The sequence below is a fragment of the Geotrypetes seraphini genome, chromosome 3 (assembly GCF_902459505.1).
Source record: "Geotrypetes seraphini chromosome 3, aGeoSer1.1, whole genome shotgun sequence".
NCBI lineage: Eukaryota > Metazoa > Chordata > Amphibia > Gymnophiona > Dermophiidae > Geotrypetes > Geotrypetes seraphini.
In genome coordinates, this window is record NC_047086.1 from 160,633,408 (window position 1) to 160,656,032 (window position 22,625).

General features: G+C 40.0%; 1 protein-coding gene across 1 annotated transcript in view; it reads left to right on the forward strand.

The window, feature by feature from the left end:
• The window catches only part of ADGRG6 (adhesion G protein-coupled receptor G6), a 307,599-nt gene extending 300,644 nt beyond the window's left edge, over nt 1-6,955 (forward strand). The window contains 1 exon segment of the mRNA XM_033938193.1: nt 4,943-6,955. Within this exon segment, the coding sequence (XP_033794084.1) occupies nt 4,943-5,121 (179 nt within the window). The 3' untranslated portion in view covers nt 5,122-6,955.
• The last annotated feature ends 15,670 nt before the right edge of the window (nt 6,956-22,625 follow it).

Genomic DNA, 22,625 nt, shown 5'->3' on the forward strand with positions numbered 1-22,625 from the left:
ATATAATTCCTTCTGCACAGCTTGTGGTTAGGGGAAGTTAACCCAATTATCAGTACTCATATACCATGTTACTAGAAAGAAGATTATCAAGGTAAGAACCCAATCTTCCCTTCTGCTCCTACTCTGTCCAAATGTGTCTGAGGAAGGTTTACATACAGTCCTCGTAAAAGTGTATGTATTCCTCTCAGCACTTGTACTTCTAACCCACAGTTAGTGTTGCAAATATATAGAAGTCATTTCCTATGCAAAATATGTTTACATACTGTATAGAAAACACTGTATAAATTACTCCTAATGTGCCTTTTACATTTTTTGGTATGAACTAATTGAGAGAAGAATTGATTTTCTTTACCACCTGAAGTCCTATCCAGTAATATGCATTGACGAAAAAAGGAGTTCTGTGCAGGTGCATTAAACCACATGTCTGCCAGTCAAAGTTGTAGATTCATGGTGTTTACACTTGTAGGGAACCTTGTAGTACCCCCTGCCCATCTCATTACTGGATAGGATGCATAGCATAGTAAGTGCATGTCTTGGTGGTTAATTTTGTTCTGGTTGTTACTCTCTAGAATTGACCTAGACGTTCATATGTTTATGGTATAGATAATATCTTCTAAGAGCATTCCCTAAGCAGAGGTGGAACCTTCCAGGTAAAATGTTCAAAGTTTTGCTGAATGCATGATCTTTCAACAAGGGTGCTCAGGGGGGACACGCTGTTGCATGGAGTTATACAAGGATGACAGAGGATTACGGCTGATCAGAAGCTCTGCTTATCTCTCACTTTACATCTCCTTGAGGCATTGATTTGCACTGCACTGATTCAAACAAACCAGATGTGCTTCAAATTCTGGCTGTGTTCTGCATGGGGAGTTTGAGAAATTGACCCTTCTAGAAAATATGCCATAGAAGTACATCAAAGTATTAGGGGAAAAAAGTGGAAAAAAAAAATAAATTCAAAAATATATTTGTTAAAAAAATAGTTTAATGTCAAAACTCCTATTATTTATTAGGTAAAATAATTTATGGTATATTTGTGGAAGGGATTGTGTGAGAAAGCATTTGCCCGAAGGCTGTACTATGAGATTTTTGTTTCTACAGGGTGATGTGTCCTATGGCCAGAAATTGCTTAAAACTCCTAGCTATTGGTTTTAAGTACTCTTTAAAATAATGTAACATTTTGTGGACAGAACCTATTAACCAAAAACAGGGTTATTTGGTGAATACCTCTTTGAATAGATTACTAAGGGGACACTAATTCGCTTTTTTTTTTTTGCTCCTTAACACATGTTGAAAGGCTCCAATGCAATGTTAAATAAGTCATCCTGCATTACATAGTAATGAGATGCAAAACACACATGCATATCAAGCAGCTTATTACTATGTAAATACTATCTTCTGCTTGTAATGTGCACCAGATGCAAACCACAAGTTGGGATTTAGCCTATAAAATAACCCCAGCTAAAGGCTGGGGTTGTTTTACTGCCTGGAAGCAAAGTGGCACCAAGTTGCAACCCAGTGATTCCAAGCTGTCTTTTAAAGGGACCAGCAACTTCAAAAATTGTAGTTTTGCATACTCCCCCCTCAACAGAAAGCCCTTCACCTGTGCTGGGATCTCCCCCGACACTCATGTAAGTTTATATATAGGCACAGCATCTTGCTGTGTGTGCCTTTTTTGTTTTATAATAATACGGATAATAGAAATTCTTCAAGGGTCATGCTGAAACATTTGACACCAGTATTTTTTTTTTTTTTAATCTTTATTAATTTTCAAATATTAACGGTGCTTTGCAAAAATTTTAAACATAAATGAATCAGGAAAAGCACTTTAAATATACAAAAACATTCTGAAAACAATCATTTTCTCCCCCCTTCCTCCCATTCATCCATAAAAGTATAACCACATATAGAATTTCAATAAACTAAATACAAGAAATAATGAAGTATTTTTTTTTTTTATGATAGTATGATCCAAGTTTGTGCAGTACTGTTTTTTTCTGGCAGAAAATAATTCACTTTGAAAGCGTTCTAACTGGTTGTAATGAATTAAAATCCATGGAGCATAAAACCATTAGCTAGTGAGTAAATGTGCTATAGGACACCAGAACCTGAAAGTTTTCTAAAGCTTGGATTATGTAATTGGTTGCTGTTCTTCATACTGTGTTTTTACATTCTTAAAAGGATTATCATTCTCAGCTCTCTACAAATAAAGCTGCATTAATTGTCTATTCTGTAATCTCACCATTATAATATACAGTTGTTAAGATAATTAGTAAAGGCAATATTGTTTGAGCAATCTAATGGGTCAGTACTTAGCAGTAGTAGTCACCTTATTTTTTAAACTTTGCCATGGTGTAACCCCCCACTCCCCCCCATACAGTATACTAAGCACCACTACACAATAAGCAGTGACACTGAATATACATGAAAACCGATGACCACCAGCAGGTACATACAGCTACAAAATTTAGTTGCTGTGATTTTATTTTAAAACTGCTTTCCTGTAGGCCTACAATATACTGCCAAGCTCTACATATAGGAGGCTATTTTATAAAGTTATTCTCATGTGTATGAAGCGACATACATGTGCAGTCGACCTCTTTTAAAATACAGATGGCTTGAAAGTACATGCCATGATACGGTAGCGCATGCTTAGCTGGTGGGTGTGCACAGAGCTGGATCTCGGGCGGAGTATAGGTGAAGTTAGCAGATACACACACAGATTTTGAAATACCGTGCCTTATCTAGGCGTCTAAATTTACACCAGCTCTCAAGCAGTTTGTGACCGCACCTACATTCAAAGTGCATTATTTTGCCACATACACTATTATTTTACAAACGCAAGCATCTACTTGTCTTTATAAACATATAGGTCAAGGGTAGGCCATTCCAGTCCTCAAGAGACAGAGCCAGGTCAGGTTTTCAGGATATCCACAATAAATATGCATGAAAGAGATTTGCATCTCAAGGAGGCAGTGCATGCAAATCCATCTCATACATATTCATTGTGGATATCCTGAAAACCTGACCTGGCTCCAGCTCTCGAGGACCAGAATTGCCTACCAATAGCCTCTAGTCCAATTGGCAGGATAATCAACAATGAATATGCATGCAAAATATTTGCATACAATGGAGGTAGTGCATCCAGATTTTATCTCATGCATATTCATTGTGGGTATCCTGAAAACTTGACTGGCTGAGTGTGTCCTGAGGACTAGTTTGAGAGCCCCTGCCTTATGTATCTGTAGTAGTATTGCATATGAGAAACTCAGGGAAATTCTAGAAATGGCATCAAAAAAGATAGGCACCTTTAATATAGGCACCTATCTATCTCTTGTCAATCACACTTAGGCACCTGTAATATAGCACAACAGTCAAAACTGAAGACTAACATCAAGAGGAGTTCTTGCTCTTGTCACAATACCGCTCTCAGAGACCTGTAATGGTTAAACACAGCTGTGTTTTAAAACCACTTTAACAGGTGATTGGTATCATTCATTGAGCCGGTATGTATATATTGTATATTTTTTTGTGCACACTACTGCAAACAACTATAAAGCTCTTATAAAGTGCAAAGTGTAATAAATATTTAAAACGTATATCAAAAATGTGTATCAAAAAATTACTTAGAAATTGCACTTATCTTATAAAAGCTGGTTCGTAGTTAACAAATGGCTAAACGCCCTACGGGACCCGTTTCACCATATGTATTGGCTTCTTCAGGGGTCATATCATTGAAAAAGTGCGACGTAGATTTCGTCTGCACATGAAAAAATGGCGCCATTTTTTCATGTGCAGACGAAATCTACGTCGCACTTTTTCAATGATATGACCCCTGAAGAAGCCAATACATATGGTGAAACGGGTCCCGTAGGGCGTTTAGCCATTTGTTAACTACGAACCAGCTTTTATAAGATAAGTGCAATTTCTAAGTAATTTTTTGATACACATTTTTGATATACGTTTTAAATATTTATTACACTTTGCACTTTATAAGAGCTTTATAGTTGTTTGCAGTAGTGTGAACAAAAAAATATACAATATATACATACCGGCTCAATGAATGATACCAATCACCTGTTAAAGTGGTTTTAAAACACAGCTGTGTTTAACCATTACAGGTCTCTGAGAGCGGTATTGTGACAAGAGCAAGAACTCCTCTTGATGTTAGTCTTCAGTTTTGACTGTTGTGCTTGTTTTTGGTAAAGAAGACTTTGCCTAATTTAACTATTGAGTGTTACCTGTAATATAGGCCAGGATTTTAAAGGCCTACATTATAGATGCCTAAGTCCTTTAGAGAATTGCACCTAGTGGGCGTCTGAGTCCTTCTCCGCCCCTAAACATGCCTACTTTGGAGTTAGGTGCCATTAGGCACACTGCAATAGGTACCTATCACCCAATTTATTTTAATTTTTTTCAATTGAGCTTGTTTAACTCATAATTTAAGCTAATTTATTAATTAAGTTAGGCACCTATCTTTAGGTGCCTCTTGTAGAATTTCCCCCTCAGTGTTACCAATTATAGCAGCCCACGAGTTCAGAGTTAAAGTGAGTGAAGTCACTGAAAAGGGAAGATTCAAGATTATTTCTATGGGTAAAATAGTGCTTTACCCCTTAGAAAATGGTTCTTGCAAACTTGTCTGTCCTAGGTGTACACAAAACTACTTGCATAATGCCATATACTTTTATCTGCTGTACAGGGAGGTGTTTCTAGGATACACAGTTAGAATACTTTGTAATTTTCACCAGATTTACTCATATCTTCTCACAGAACGTATATGCACAAATTAGCTGGTATAAATTAGTTCAGGTGTTTTTCCTCTGGGTGAAAGAGACTTTACATATGGGAAAGTCTTTCTAAAATGGCCCCCTATAACCGTCTACACACTTGTATAATCATATACTGTATCAGATCTTATTGGTTGCATTTCCTTTCTCTTCCCTAGGTTGTATTTTTGTTGACAAGTCTTCAAAGAAATTTATCCCAACTGACGGAGAGCAGTCATCCATCATCCCTGTTCATCAGGTCATTGACAAGGTTAAGGGCTATTGTTCTGCACATTCTGACAACTTCTATAAAAACATCATAATGTCAGACACCTTCAGTCATAGCACAAAGTTCTAATTCCATTCTGAGATGCTAACGAGCAGCCTCAGGACAAGAAGAACATCCCAGCTAAAGACAAGGGGGGACATTAAAAATTGTACTACATCACAGAATGACTTTATTCATTTTGTCAGTAGTTGACTGTGACCTTATGTGGGATGGTTTATTTTTCTTAAGAACTTTTAGCTTGGGGCTAGTTTTATTGAAACTAGTTTTATACCAAATCTTAATTTTATGCCAGTTCACCTTGTGCCTTGTTGACAGTGTTAAGCCAGGGTTATTAATGTGCTTTCAAAGCTGTGGAAAAGTTATTTAAAAGACGGCTCTTAATAAGGAATAACATTAAAACTGTCTAGAAAATACGCTGGCATCTGTTAGAAAGTATTGGGGAAATAACCATACTGGGTCAGAAAATGATTTAGCACTCATCTGTACTACATTAGAGTTATCTTCCTCACTAAACAAGCATATGGATGTCCTGTGTACTCATTGCCAGTGCATTCTCACTGTCTACATGTGTCCCAGAATCCTATGTCTATGTAAAGGCGAAAATAGTAGAAAAGAAATAACTTGTCAAGAAAATCTGTACAGAGGAAATGTAATGCATAGTGAAACAAAAAAAAAAGTGTGTTGTCTTTTATGAAAATTTGTGTGCCTAGCATCTTCCCAAAAAATTGTGTACAATGCCAGAGAATGCAAGACACCTGACAGGTTAGACTAATCACCTGACTTTGGGACATAAGGAACAGATGAGCTAGCCCTAGTTTTTCAACTGTTCTGTTCAACTTGGAACCAAGTGATTGCTTCGCTGTAACAAGTACCCATAGAGTTTAAATTATATTCCCACTGTTCATTCAGACACTGTCAGTTCAAAAGAGACATTCAGTCATGATGCGCTTCTCTTCCAGAGGTATGCTCCATCAGCTCATATACAAAATAAGAACGTGGACCCCTGCTAAGAGGTATACAAGAACGTTTTTTCTGTGGTACTAATGCACTACAGAAACGTATAGATATTAAACTCATCTAGATTTATTTTTTAACTCTTTCCTCTGACAGATCAGCTCCTTAATTTGCAATCTGTCTTTATAATGGCAAGGATGTGGATGGAATTTTTTTAAAGTAGAATATTTACAACGTGTATTCATAACCCTGTACACCTGCCTTCTATACTGTAGATACTAGAGTCTTAAGTAGTTTGTGATACCTTTTTTTGTTCCAACAAAAAATGATGATTGTGTACATGAGCTTTCAAGACCTCGTAGGTCCCTCTTCCAGGACCAATATGGCTTCCAGAACTCTGAAATACTAATGACATTGTCATTTATCTAACAGCTTTAACTTTGAGATTACTGCTAGATATACCTATATGATATGACAAGTGACATATGGAAGTAAAAAGTAACAAAAAGCAAGCACTTGGAAAATGAGATAAAATGGCATGTACATTATATGGGCTGAAAGCTGTGATGTATCCCCAGCTAACTAATATAGATGGGAACAACCAAGCTTATAGTTGGGATAATCAATTGGTCCTCATGCGCCATCACGTATGTTTGCTGTGAAGAGGCAGGTGAGATACTGCTGAAGCCTAATATTCAGATTGTTGAGAAGCTAGCCTTAGATGTATATTTTGCTAAGGTGAGCATATTGGTCATTTTTTTTTTTATTTCTTTTCTTTTTACTACCATGTAGTAGAGTCTAAAATTGTCTTTGTTGTTTAGATGTCCCCAGATTCTCAATGGTTTCCATCGCTTTGCCTTGAAATGTTAATGCTTGCATCTATGTCTCTTGTTGATGTGGGAGCTTCTTTGTACATATTTATTTATTTGCATTAAATATGTCAACCTTTTGTTGTTGTTGTTTTATTTTAGCTCCACCATGCTTGTTCATCTTTTAGTATGGGAGATAATGGGGAAGGGCCACAGAGGAATGGTAGGAGATTCAAGCATGTTTCAAGCATAAGGGATTCAATAAATCCCCCTCTTACTAAAGTGGCTTCAAAGGCTCCACAATCTAACAGCAGGTGTTACCAGAGTAGGGTGATGATTAAAGCCTACTATGTGGGAGAAGTTGGTGCCCTTTCCTTTGTACTCTTCCTGCTGAGTGATAGAGCCCAATGGGTGATCCTGGCCTCTAGAGAGTATGCCTAAGGCCTGAGGCTGTGGGAAAGAAGGTCCACATGAAGGAGGCATGTTTTATTTTGATACTGGAATTTCCTTATTGCAAAACCTAGAGCACTGGTTTATGAAGCCACAAAGAAGAGTGTGGTTGAAGCAGGGGAGGGTAGATAACTAAATGCTGGCTATAAACCAAGGTAGGAGCAGTCAGTTCTTGAAGTACTTTGATGCTGGCTGCTGTGGATTATTGACGAGTGGGTATTTCCATAGAGAAGGAAGACATGTTCGTAGTTGCTGTTTGACCCTGAACAAACCCTACTTGGGGCTTCACATCTTGCTAGACGATTTGCTAATATCATTGCAAACAGCTTAGTCTCTACACAAAGCAAGAAGATTTGGCGATATGAAGAAAATTGTTCAAGATCTTTGTTGGGTTTCACAGCACAATAATTTGAGCCATATATATTAAGAGAATCTGGAATTTGGCCCATGTGTACAAAGTCATTAAAAATCTTGGCCAAAAGGGGGGGGACACTGCCTCCTCATCTGTGCCCAGTGCCTGTAGTAGAGCTCCATTTTGAATGGCCATCTCTTCTGTTGAAATAAGAACATTAAGCATAAATTGGAACTGAGTAGACAACTGAGGGAGTGATAGACTACATAAATTGTACTCTGAGCAATCCTGATTTAGATTTGTAATATTAACTAAACATAGCATTTATCTCTGTGTCCACTCTAATCCTGTCTCCTTTGCAATTGATCAATTGCAATATCTTAGGTGTTCCTCGAGACTGCTTAACTGCCCATGCCAGAAGTCTCTTCTGTTTATTACCATGCAAGTGAAATTTATATTTATAATAAGTTAATTTTTTGTACGATCATGTATTAATTAAGCATAGATTGCAATGCCAACAGCTGCATTTAAAGTATAGGGAGTCAGATTGGTCCCATATTGTAAGCGGGCAAGTCTAAGCTGTCGTTCCAACCTTAAGATATCCCTATCTCTTACTTACGCTGATGATTAGCATATGCCAAGATTTCCCCTCGTAACACCACTTTCACCGCTTCTAAATAAGTACAGGATCCAACAGGTGATTAGCATTGTGGAATTTATAATCTGACCACTTCTTTAGTATAAAATCCTGCAATTTAGGATCTTTGTGAAAGTAAAGGAGGAATTGCCAACAACTACATTTTTGTACACTCTGCCCCCATAGCATAGTCAGAAACTTCAAATAAACCAAACTCTGCTGGCTGGAGATTTGAAAAAAAGGGAATCAGAAATCAATCAGTAATCTATCCTTGAAAGGGATGCATGCACTCTCAAAAGGTATGTATAGTCTTTTTTACCTGGGTGCAAAATTCTCCAAACATCAATCAAGTCTAAGGTTGAACTTAGCAAAGGCATTTGGCATTAAATTTTCTGTGCTCCCTGGTTAAGATCCAACCACTGGGGTTGAAAACACAATTAAAATCTCCACTCATAAGTACTGGAGTAACATAGTTAGGGGCTTTTAGGGAAATAATGTTGAAAAATTTCTGATCATAGGAATTAGGAAAATGTACAAATTTTTTGAAATTTATAAATCGAGAAGAGAGCTTAAATCTGTAAATGGAATGAAATTAAGTTTGGAGGGAAGAATGTTGAATATGCATGTTAGTATTGGAGCATCAATGATATCTGTGGCTGGTGTAGAATTATGAAATGCCCTGCTTGCTATCTTGCGATTCTGTACTGAGAAGATGAATTTTAAGAAAATTCTGAAAATGCAATTATTTGCCAATACCTTTCTATGCTAATGCTTATCCCATCTGAAAATATCCTCTTCAGATTTCCCTGACAGTAATGTATGATTTAAACTAAAGCCGGTTTATATCTCTAAATTATTGGAATTCGACTTGCTTTGCATGCAAATGTGAATTGGTTTTGTCATTTACTTTGGAATTGATCATTTGATACGACGCCTTTTTGTTTTCTTAATTTGTGAAATTTGTATTGGCTCGATGTACTGCTATTTTGTTTGGGGAGATGCTTATGATGTTGTCCAGTCATGTCTATGCCAGTGGTTCCCAACCCTGTCCTGGAGGAACACCAGGCCAATTGGGTTTTCAGGCTAGCCCTAATGAATATGCATGAAGCAAATTTGCATGCCTATCACTTCCATCATATGCAAATCTCTCTCATGCATATTCATTAGGGCTAGCCTGAAAACCCGATTGGCCTGGTGTTCCTCCAGGACAGGGTTGGGAATCACTGGTCTATGCTATATGTGGAAATTGTAGGGAAACAAGATTTTATGTATATGATATGTAAACCACATAGTCGTATGCAGTATACAAATTTTTAAATAAATAAATAATAGCTAGAGTTATCAGATTTTGCATCTGGAAAAAGAGGACGCATGGTCCTGCCCCACAACCCCAGCCCCACACAAACCTCATCTCTTCGGGCCAAGTCTGGAGTGCATCTGTGTCGCAACCACGCATATGCAGATGAACCCAGACGCGACCCGATCTCAACAGATTTTGAAAATCCGTCTGGACACCCGGACAGTCCTCTAAAAAGAGGACATGTCCGGGTAAATCTGGATGTTTGGTAACCCTAATAACAGCGATATCTGTCTAAAGTGAGTCAAACCATTTTTTTAAAACCAGCTTCGTTAATTGCTCTTACCACATCTTATGGCAATGCATTCCAGAGCTTAACTATTTGATGACTGAAAAAATATTTCCTCCTATTGGTTTTAAAGATATCTCCTTGTAACTTTTAGTGTCCCCTAGTCTTTGTAATTTTGAAGGAGTAAAAAAAAAAAAAAAATTGATCCACTTGTGTCCATTCTATACCACTCAGGATTTTGTAGACTTCAATCATATCTCCTCTCAGTCGTCTCTTTTCCATGCTGAAGATCCCTAACCTCTTTAGTCTTTCCTCAAGTCATGCAAGAGGCGTTCCATCCCCTTTATCATCTTGGTTGCTTTTCTTTGAATCTTTGTTAATTCTGCTATATATTTTTGGAGATAGTGACCAGAATTGAACACAATACTCAAGGTGAGGTCACACCATGGAGTGATACAGAGACCAGAAAACAAAACATAGGGCCTCTTCTATCAAACTGCGCTAGTTTTTAGCGCAGAGAGCCGCACTGAATGGCTTGTGCTGCTCCAGACGCTCATGGGAACTAATGAGCTTTGTGTAGTGGTTCCATGTTTTTTTGATATTCAGCTTATGTGGAATTATTGTTTGTTATCCAAATAAAACCACGTCATACGAAAGTGGAATAGAGACACCTAATACCAGGTTGATTTTGTACCAAATTGACTTCCAGAAATTGAGTATCAACGGGCAACAAAATAAAAGATGACCCAGTGTCCCAACTGCAAGTTGACAGTGCCAACATCTATTAAATTTTGAATTATCCAATTTTTGTAAATGAACAGGGGTTAAAAATATTCTATATAACAAAAAAAAACCCAAGTTTGTCTTATAGATGCTGATGCTGTACATCTTATTCTCCATGTCCATATCCGTGGCCATTGCATAGCAGAAATATGCTGCTTTGTTTCTATACTCCAAATGTCTCTAAAGCTTGTGTTAGGTTTTTCTTCCCAAATATTCAGATATTAATTTATACCACTTGGCAGCCTGATGCCTGAAAAGGATTCAGGTCCCAATTCCTGCCCCATACTTTCTCTGTCTCTGTCATTTGTAAGTCAGGTACCTGGGGACACATCTTAAAGACCAGAAACCATCTTTCAAATATGTCCGTCTTTTATTATGAGTTTCACATATTTATACGAATCAGGTTTGCCAGCATGTGATGGCATGTGACGTAAGGTCACATGAAACTTTAAACACATCAGCATTTTTCCTATCTAGAGATTGAAGTCCAAAAGGTAAGAAAAAGCCTTGACCAGCAGAGCTTCTTAACTAAATCTGTCTGTAAATACGGCTTAACAAAACAATTGAATTCACTTCACTACAACTCTGTTTAAACATTCATGTCAAAGAAAGAAAGACAAACATAGATGTCCTTATACCATCTTCAAAGAAGGGAAAGATAAACAGGGCCTACCTTTGCATCTTTAAACAACATATGCCTAAGGACACTTACTAAAGTTCTGATACGTGTCCGTTCAATTCCCCTCTTACGTCATGTAAATGACGTCACAAATACACAGCATGAGCTGGAAGGGAGTGATACTCTAGGTATGTCTCTCAAGGAGGGGTCTTTTTAGGAGCTGTAATACGAATAACACAGTACATGAGCAGTCAAGATAAGAGTGCAAATAATAAGAGATTATGCATTCAACTAAAGTGCTGATCCCAAGAATTAGATAAATCAGAGTTACATTTGAACTCAGCAAAGAGGTCTGCTAATTTCTGAATGTCCATAGGAGGACCTATATTGTCAGAAAGAAAAGTACAACAGCATAAAATACTGAGGAGAATTTTTCAGAATTCTCAGCTAGAATCATATCTAGGGCCATATGATTTTGAGAACCATCTGAGAAGTGGAGCCTAATTGATCAGTAATACCTTGCAAGGCGTTCCTAGAATAGTTCACAAAGCGTTGCTGATTATAATAATTTTAACTAATCCGATCAACATTCTTATTAATAGTAATAAAGGGAATAAGGAACTCAAACCCAGCCTTAACCTGAGCTCGGGCCTTAAATTCATCTGGGACCCCTCTTGGGACCCCTATAGCATCTATGTATACATGTGATCAGATTTATATCAAGACAAATAAAAGGAAAAACCATGTGAATAGGAAGGATGCCTTTCAGAAAGAATATGCAGAAGCATAGTAACCTTAACTAAAGTGCACTGGCCTATCCACTGGCTGGGTAGCTTAACAGGGAGCCAAAAGTCTCCATAAAGCCAGTAAATATCAAATCTAATGCAGCAACAATGGGGCATACCTATGAGCCAAGACAGAACAATAACCTGGGGGTAAATTACCTACAAAACTACTCTGTGTCAGATTAGAAACATGACATATGTAATTGCCCTTATAGATGATAACGGCAATATCAAGCTTTTGCTGTCCTGGCAACAAAGGGTATTTAGAACACTGCAGTACACAAAGGGGATAGGTAAAATTAGAGGAGATACTGGTAAATAACCCAAAAAGGCATGGTTGGATACCAGGAGGGAGGTCCAGAGGTACGGTTCCTAGATGGGGTCTAGCTTGAGCACATATGTAACAATTACTCTTATTATGTTGATCAGCAGTGAATTTCATCCATTCTAACCAAAGGTTAGGTTCTGAAAACCCTACCTCAACAGCCACAGTATCTTCAAAAGTGGGATTGGCAATAGCCATCATGTCAGTAAATTTATTGAATGTAGGGGCCAGTGGGTTAGTATTTTTTGGGGCCCCCACAAAATGGCGGGAGAGGATGAGTGGAGGTAGATAGATCCCATAAGAAAACTGATGATAGCTAGACCCACCCTTAAACCATATGTCCATAATGTACATACCTTCATCAGTAGGTCTAGGGTTGTCAATAGTAAGAGAAAGCTTAATAATTTGTGCAGGAACACTTTTCCTATAACAGTGTCCAACCTTATGAAGGGTCATACAAGTAAGCAGTGATTTACCATTTTGGTCCACTGTTTTTCAGGGTATTTTCTAGTTTATAAGCCCAGTCAGTATTAATATTCCACCCTATCACTCCCCAGAATGCACACTTATCCCCCCAACGTAAGTCAGTAACATATACATATATGTCCTTAGTTTTAGGAATCTCTGAGGACCAATGGCACAGCCTTGGGATATCAATTGATGAACAGTCCACAATGTCACAATACTCAAAGGAGAAGGTGGCAACTTGCACACTGCTGGAATTATACCAAAGGGTAGCATACTATCGGTCTTTTCTGGATTCCAATTGAAGGACAGCCTTTGCGAGGGAGTAGTCCAGCTTGACGTTGTGTTCGCAAAGAGGTGTCGGGGGTGCTGTTTACAGTAGGAGTGTCATTTACAGATGGGTATGGGCAGAAAGTGTCGTGAACCCAGAACACATCATCCCTGTAGACCCAGTTAGAAATGATCCATACAGGGAGAAAAACTAGCAGCAGCAGTGCCAGTAAGAGAATGATAAAGTTGGTAGAATGCTGCAATGAGATCATCATGTTGTTCTACTGGAGGAGGTGAAATCTGCGCAGGGAAGACTTGCTTCTGGGGTTTTAGGTTAACCCTCTTCAAGCGACTTGCGTGGATCCAAACAGGAAACTCCTCAGTGAGTGCAGCGGGCCTGGGCACAGCGATCACAGTAGTGGGAAGGCCAAAGGGGAAATCTGTCTGCTTCCGATCCTTGAAAAGCTGCTGGATAATCACCAGGCTGGAAAAAATGGGTAGGAATCTGTGGAGAGAAAGGAGAAGTGCAAGACACGTTTCTTTGAACAAGCCCTAATATTTCAATTAGCTTTTGGACGTATTCCTCCTGTATCAAGGGAAAATCCACCCATGGGGCGGGGAAAGGTCATCCCGTGAGAATCTCAAAGGGAGAGCAGCCAGATATCTGTGCATACAGAAAGAGATACTTGAAAAGAAATGCTTGAAAAGCATTCCAAATATCATTCAGCAGCTGTACTCCAATGTGATCCAAATAAGAGATAGAAAACAAGAGAAACCATGTTGCCTGTACTGAATGTGGCAACATGCACAATACCAATTCATTCACTTAGCATAGCCATGGCAAAAGAGAGACAATACTCACTTGCTTAAGGTTCTTAATTGAACAATCCAAAAGGATATGTTTTTATCGTGCTGCATATAACTATTATGCACTTCAGAGAGACCATACTGATGTACTGAATGTATTCAGAAATGTATATTGAATGGATCATATGTAGGGAACACCACGAAATAAACGCTGTATAAAGTAAAACTTTTTCTTATAACCCCTAACTAAACTATATTCAGAATATAAAAGCTAAAAGTAAAAGAACATTGCGCAGTTAGGCTAGTAAGAAGTGGAAAAAGAGCTCTAGAAATGGCCAATATTATGTATCCTGGGGTACCCACTAAACTAAAACAAGTAGACATGACACAGACAAAACATAAAGTTTTTAAGCGTGGAGCTATTACTCCATCTGTCAAGTGTGCAGGGCTGAATTTAACTCTGCAAATAAACACATTGATATAAAAAAACCAAAACAACAAATAATGTATATCATAACCATCTCATATTTGGAAAAAGGCATAAAGCTAATGTCTCTTTGGAGCGTCTCTATCTCTGCAGTGATAAAGAGGACCCGTGGAAAACATTAGAAATATCTGTGCCAAAACGGATCTGGGATGGCTATGTATAAATCCGGAAAAAACATTTTAAATTAGCAACATCCTAATTTCAGCTAAAACAATAGAAAGGAATTGTATTTTCCAATTTATTTTCAATTCACAACCGTGCCAGCTGTAATTATCAAGCTATATATCTCTGTATCAAGGAGCAAAAGGTCAAGAATGAAAATATCACTAGCAAGAAGTTAAAATGTCGAGCGAGCACTACGATAACCAATACCATGATATTGGGCAATGAATAAGGGAGAGCTAGCAGCTGGTATCCAGGGTTTCCCCTCTTTGCACCAAAGTCCGTCTAAAAGGGCGGCTTTGGGCACCTGCCAAACGCCAGGCATCAAATTCAGAGGAAGCTGTGAAAAAAGAGAGGAAGAGAATCCTGTTCACCCGTGAGACCCGAAAGCCCATTTAAAAGAAGGGCTTGAACATCGTGAAGAGTGTGAAGGGTAATGGGGTGACCTAGGATCAGAGAAGTAACCATCTCTACCACAATAGCACAAGCAGCCAGGGCTTTCTTGAACAGGAGTGACTATAAAAAAAAGGCAACAGAGCGTAATTTACCGCCATGTTCTCCCTTCATGGTGTTACAATAGTCCCAAACAAAGAGATAAAACATGTGGGCATAAGCAGGAAAACCCAAACTTGAGCTAGAAACCAAAGCACATCTTAAATGTCCAACATTTCATAAGTCCATCTGATAAGAGCAGTCATTTCAGAAACCAGGGTCTGTCTCAAAATCTGGTCATAGAAGGAACAAGCAGAGATCCATTGGCGGCAGTGACCAATCATAGCAAGAAAAGTAAGCATGTCTTTCTTGGTAGCTGGGCGGGGCCGACCCAGAATAGCAGCAGTGCAGAAAGTGCAGATTTTCCTCTGACCATGAGACAGGACAAAACCCAGGTATTTCACTTCAGATGTACACCAGTGCAGTTTATTTCGTGACACCTTGTGACCACACACAGACAATCATTATAAAAGATGCAAACTATCAGCCTGACAGGTCTCTAGAATTATGGAACACAAAAAGTTGTACAAAATAAGAATAGGACCATGAGGGGCAGTGCATGACTTGTAGAATAGCCCGAAGGACATTCCACACTAGGTATACTGTTGCTTAAAGGTGAAGGCAAAAAAGGAGCTGAAAAGCTTCACCAAAGGGACTAAAATAAAACATTCTTTAGGAAAATGACAGAAAAAAAATCATTGGCTGCCGGTGGAATGGTGGAAGAAACATAAGGGCAATGAGAATTACCAAAACATTAACAGCCCTAAATCTAGGACGAAACAGGGAATGCCATCAGCTTTGGCAACAAGAGCGATGGGCATATTATAAGAAGAGATGGTGGTTTTGATAATGCCGGAGAAAAGTCAAGAGACAAGCAGTGGAATCTCACCTTACTGCTTTATAAAACCAAGAATGAGTAATTTCAAAGAAGCACTATAGGGGGTCAGTGGAAGCCCAAACAGAGAAGTCTGGGGGAAGGGACAAAAACATTCATGCACAGACCCTGATAATGAAAGCAAAGAACAGATTAGCTTTGCTCTGCACAAGAAAGAAAACCTTTAAAACGGAATTTTTTCTTTTTCTTTTTTTCTTTTTTTTAACTACAAGGGAAAGATCTTAGACTGATTCAAACAGCGCATTCAATTCATTCCACATAACAGCATGTCCTACCTCAGTAGTAAACATTGGTGACACAGAAAGATGGGAGCTGAAGGAAAAATGTCATACACACACACAGCCGTACAAGTCTCATTTGTCTAGGAGTAAGTGCCTTTATGACTCATTACAAAACCCATATAACAATGCAAAAATATTCGCTTATCTTACCTTATAAGCGAGGTACAGTAATAAGAGACAATAAAATCTTATACTCTATAAAAGTTTTTAACCTTACAAATGACAGAGTGGGCAGGGGGGTTCTATAAATAATTTCATTCTTTCCGAAAGAATGGCAGCTGCTTATATATATGAGGGGCGCTTACCGAAAGTACCCCGAGATTTTTCCCAAAAAAACTCCATAATAGAACCCAAAGCTTGAACTTAAAATAAAGGGTTGGGTACAGGTCACCACTACCCAGTGAGTATTAAAGAACAGAAAAAATTCAGAAATACTCACAAAATACCGGTGATATCATCTGCCCATCGCGGACAAGCCCCCAACTGAAAAGGATTCAGGTCCCAATTCCTGCCCCATACTTTCTCTGTCTCTGTCATTTGTAAGTCAGGTACCTGGGGACACATCTTAAAGACCAGAAACCATCTTTCAAATATGTCCGTCTTTTATTATGAGTTTCACATATTTATACGAATCAGGTTTGCCAGCATGTGATGGCATGTGACGTAAGGTCACATGAAACTTTAAACACATCAGCATTTTTCCTATCTAGAGATTGAAGTCCAAAAGGTAAGAAAAAGCCTTGACCAGCAGAGCTTCTTAACTAAATCTGTCTGTAAATACGGCTTAACAAAACAATTGAATTCACTTCACTACAACTCTGTTTAAACATTCATGTCAAAGAAAGAAAGACAAACATAGATGTCCTTATACCATCTTCAAAGAAGGGAAAGATAAACAGGGCCTACCTTTGCATCTTTAAACAACATATGCCTAAGGACACTTACTAAAGTTCTGATACGTGTCCGTTCAATGCCCTTGAAAATCTGTCTGGAAACAGACCAGGCAAACTATACTGACTTTTTAAATTGCGCCAGTCAGGGAACCCTTTCTGAATGACCTGTTTCAACTGCAACTAGCAATTTGTTAAGGTCAAAACGTCCAAATAATTAATAAATATGTGAAAAATACGTATTTGTAAAATCCAGTTATTAGCAGGGAAACATACAGGCCATGTATACCAGAAACGAAACTGACAGCACATAAACCAAAAATTGAAACGGAGAAAAAAATAAACCTCAATTGAGGGAGGTTGGGACTACACAAGTACCCAGCCCTTCACTCATCATCACGGGTTTATAAAAAAACTCCGTGAACATATATATAAGAGTCACTGTTTCATTCGTTTTCATACATACAAAATCATGTTTTAGTCACTTTTTTTCAAAATCTTTTTTGTGTATAAACGTCTGTATATAGCAATACAGGCCCGAATCCCAAACTTAACTCAATTAGTTAGCAAGGGCTACAGCTTAATTCAATTAGTGCAAAAACTCTTGGAGAAAAATACACTCATCTGGAAAAAAGAGGTTTTCACCAAAGGCTTCCAGCTCATAATCCCGACAGAAAAGACTTTCTGTTTCGCCCGGCAAGGGCTACTTCAGGGGAAAAAGCCATCTTCTACTGTCTCCATGTTGCTTGCAACTTGTTGGTAGTGAAGCCGACTCCTCTCAGGAAGGTACTGGGACTGTGAGACGCGCCCGGCTCGAATAAAAAACGAACCGGGCGTCATGACGTCATCCACTACGTGATGCGTGATAAGCTAAACACCAGCACTACTATTAACCTCACAATCGGTCATAAAAAAGGTTTAAAAGAAAATTCTTAATTTCAGAGAGATTTCATAAGAATGGCTGCCATTCAAAAGTGGTATTAAGGCCCAACGGCTCCAAAGTTTTCAATCTATTAATCCACTGTTGTTCCTTTTGCCATAACACTCTTCTGCTGTCCCCTCTTCTCTGAGTCAGGGGCAATTTCTCAATTACCCAACATTTTAAATTTTCAAACTTATGGCCCAATTGTATACAATGAGCAACCATAGGGGCTGTTAATTTTCGAGTGTTCAAACAGCTCTTATGTTCTGTGATTCTAACCGTTAAAGTACGTGACGTTTGGCCGACATATAATAAATCACATGGGCATTGAATAATGTAAACTATGTTTATAGACTGGCATGAAGACGAATGACGTAAATCAAAACTCCTGCCATCCGACGGATTAATAAATCTGGAAATAGTCATCATTATGTTACAATTTGAACAATGGCCACAAGGTCTGTGACCATAGACAATATTTAAATCTTCTTCTGTAAACTTTTCCTTCGAGGTATGACATAACAAGTCACTTAGATTTTTATTTCTTAATTGAGAAAAAATAAATCGCTTGTTTGCAAAACAAGGAAGAGTTTTTAATAGAGGAAGATGTCTTTTATATTTCTTGATTATTCGTGCTGACATCCGAGTCTGTTTAATTACACATGTTGCAACACCAAGGAAAAGTTTGTCCAAGAAGCAAAAATATTAGAACAAAGATTATTGTCAAGAGATTACCCTGACAATATAGTAAAAAGAGCTAAAAAACGTGCGCTACATAATCCTAGGGACACGTTGCTGGACTATAAAAAATCTCAACCAGAAGAAACAATAATTCCATGTGTAATTAAACAGACTCGGATGTCAGCACGAATAATCAAGAAATATAAAAGACATCTTCCTCTATTAAAAACTCTTCCTTGTTTTGCAAACAAGCGATTTATTTTTTCTCAATTAAGAAATAAAAATCTAAGTGACTTGTTATGTCATACCTCGAAGGAAAAGTTTACAGAAGAAGATTTAAATATTGTCTATGGTCACAGACCTTGTGGCCATTGTTCAAATTGTAACATAATGATGACTATTTCCAGATTTATTAATCCGTCGGATGGCAGGAGTTTTGATTTACGTCATTCGTCTTCATGCCAGTCTATAAACATAGTTTACATTATTCAATGCCCATGTGATTTATTATATGTCGGCCAAACGTCACGTACTTTAACGGTTAGAATCACAGAACATAAGAGCTGTTTGAACACTCGAAAATTAACAGCCCCTATGGTTGCTCATTGTATACAATTGGGCCATAAGTTTGAAAATTTAAAATGTTGGGTAATTGAGAAATTGCCCCTGACTCAGAGAAGAGGGGACAGCAGAAGAGTGTTATGGCAAAAGGAACAACAGTGGATTAATAGATTGAAAACTTTGGAGCCGTTGGGCCTTAATACCACTTTTGAATGGCAGCCATTCTTATGAAATCTCTCTGAAATTAAGAATTTTCTTTTAAACCTTTTTTATGACCGATTGTGGGGTTAATAGTAGTGCTGGTGTTTAGCTTATCACGCATCACGTAGTGGATGACGTCATGACGCCCGGTTCGTTTTTTATTCGAGCCGGGCGCGTCTCACAGTCCCAGTACCTTCCTGAGAGGAGTCGGCTTCACTACCAACAAGTTGCAAGCAACATGGAGACAGTAGAAGATGGCTTTTTCCCCTGAAGTAGCCCTTGCCGGGCGAAACAGAAAGTCTTTTCTGTCGGGATTATGAGCTGGAAGCCTTTGGTGAAAACCTCTTTTTTCCAGATGAGTGTATTTTTCTCCAAGAGTTTTTGCACTAATTGAATTAAGCTGTAGCCCTTGCTAACTAATTGAGTTAAGTTTGGGATTCGGGCCTGTATTGCTATATACCGTATTTTCGCGGATATAACGCGCGCGTTATACGCGATTTTACCTACCGCGCATACCCCTCGCGCGTTATATGCCTGAGCGCGGTATAGAAAAGTTTTTAAACATAGTTCCCACCCCGCCCGACGCCCGATTCACCCCCCCAGCAGGACCGCTAGCACCCCCACCCCGAACGACCGCTCGCACGCGCTCCCACCCGCACCCGCATCCACGATCGGAGCAAGAGGGAGCCCAAGCCCTCTTGCCCGGCCGACTCCCCGACGTCCGATACATCCCCCCCCCCCCGAAGGACCGCCGACTTCCCGACAATATCGGGCCAGGAGGGAGCCCAAACCCTCCTGGCCACGGCGACCCCCTACCCCCACCCCGCACTACATTACGGGCAGGAGGGATCCCAGGCCCTCCTGCCCTCGACGCAAACCCCCCCCCCTCCAACGACCGCCCCCCCCCCAAGAACCTCCGACCGCCCCCCCAGCCGACCCGCGACCCCCCTGGCCGACCCCCACGACCCCCCCACCCCCCTTCCCCGTACCTTTGGAAGTTGGCCGGACAGACGGGAGCCAAACCCGCCTGTCCGGCAGGCAGCCAACGAAGGAATGAGGCCGGATTGGCCCATCCGTCCTAAAGCTCCGCCTACTGGTGGGGCCTAAGGCGCGTGGGCCAATCAGAATAGGCCCTGGAGCCTTAGGTCCCACCTGGGGGCGCGGCCTGAGACACATGGTCGGGTTTGGCCCATGTGCCTCAGGCCGCGCCCCCAGGTGGGACCTAAGGCTCCAGGGCCTATTCTGATTGGCCCACGCGCCTTAGGCCCCACCAGTAGGCGGAGCTTTAGGACGGATGGGCCAATCCGGCCTCATTCCTTCGTTGGCTGCCTGCCGGACAGGCGGGTTTGGCTCCCGTCTGTCCGGCCAACTTCCAAAGGTACGGGGAAGGGGGGTGGGGGGGTCGTGGGGGTCGGCCAGGGGGGTCGCGGGTCGGCTGGGGGACGGGCGGAGGTTCTTGGGGGGGGGCGGTCGTTGGGGGGGGAGGGGGGTTTGCGTCGAGGGCAGGAGGGCCTGGGATCCCTCCTGCCCGTAATGTAGTGCGGGGTGGGGTTAGGGGGTCGCCGTGGCCAGGAGGGTTTGGGCTCCCTCCTGGCCCGATATTGTTGGGGAGTCGGCGGTCCTTCGGGGTGAGGGTGCGAGTGGTCCTGCCGGGGGGGGGATGTATCGGACGTCGGGGGGGGCATCAGGCTTTCAGGATGGGGACAGACCTTCAAGGGGGGACAGGACTTCAAGGGGGGACAGTGCACGGAAGTCAGGGGGGGTGAACGGAGAGTCGGGACAGCGCACGGAAAGTCAGGGCGGGCGAAAGGAGCGTCGGGCATCATGCGCGTTATATGCCTGAGCGCGGTATAGAAAAGTTTTGGTACATATCATCGTGATTTCTGCGCGCTATACCCCTGTGCGCGTTTTACACAGGTGCGCGTTATATCCGCGAAAATACGGTACTGACGTTTATACACAAAAAAGATTTTGAAAAAAAGTGACTAAAACATGATTTTGTATGTATGAAAACGAATGAAACAGTGACTCTTATATATATGTTCACGGAGTTTTTTTATAAACCCGTGATGATGAGTGAAGGGCTGGGTACTTGTGTAGTCCCAACCTCCCTCAATTGAGGTTTATTTTTTTCTCCGTTTCAATTTTTGGTTTATGTGCTGTCAGTTTCGTTTCTGGTATACATGGCCTGTATGTTTCCCTGCTAATAACCGGATTTTACAAACACGTATTTTTCACATATTTATTAACTGTTTCAACTGCAACCATTTATAACCTTGAAATTTTAAAATGTCAATTTAAAATGTTGTAAATGTAATAGATACCATTTTTTCTTTCAAAATAACATCATTTAGAGCAGTGGTTCCCAACCCTGTCCTGGAGGACCCCCAGGCCAATCAGGTTTTGAGGATAGCCCTATTGAATATGCATGAGAGGGATTTGCATATAATGGAAGTGACAGGCATGCAAATCTGCTCCATGCATATTCATTAGGGCTATCCAGAAAACCCGATTGGCCTGGGGTCCTCCAGGACAGGGTTGGGGACCACTGATTTAGAGTACGAATGCCTGCCTGCAACCAATGTTTCCAGAGGATTTTAGTCTCGCCGATTTGTATCTTGGAGTTAAACCATAGGGATTGACATTTGGCTTGCTGTATCGGAATAGGAGTTAAGGCATTTATATATTTTAATGTAATCCAAGTTGAATGAAAAATAATATTGTCCTTATATAGTCTAGGAAGCTTGATACTCAATATATGATTAAGATAAGGCGGGGCCATAAGATGACTTTCCAGACTCAACCAATCCGGCAGATTCTCCATGAGTTCAGGAAGGATCCAATACTTACCCTGACACAAAATAAAAGCTTGATATCTGCATGTAAAAATTTGGAAAATTTATCCCTCCCCTTGATTGAGATTTTTGCAAAGATACTAAGGCTATTCTAGGAGTTTTGCCAAGCCAAAGGAATTTTGAAAGAATCCCATTTAGTTTTGTGTAAAAAAATGATTGAAAATAAATTGGTAACATACTCATTTGGTAACAAACTACAGGCAAGATCATCATTTTGATAGTTTGGACTCCCCCACCAAGAAAGATGTAATGGATTCCAATGCTCACACATTTCTTTGACCTTCAGCAATAAGGATCTTTCATT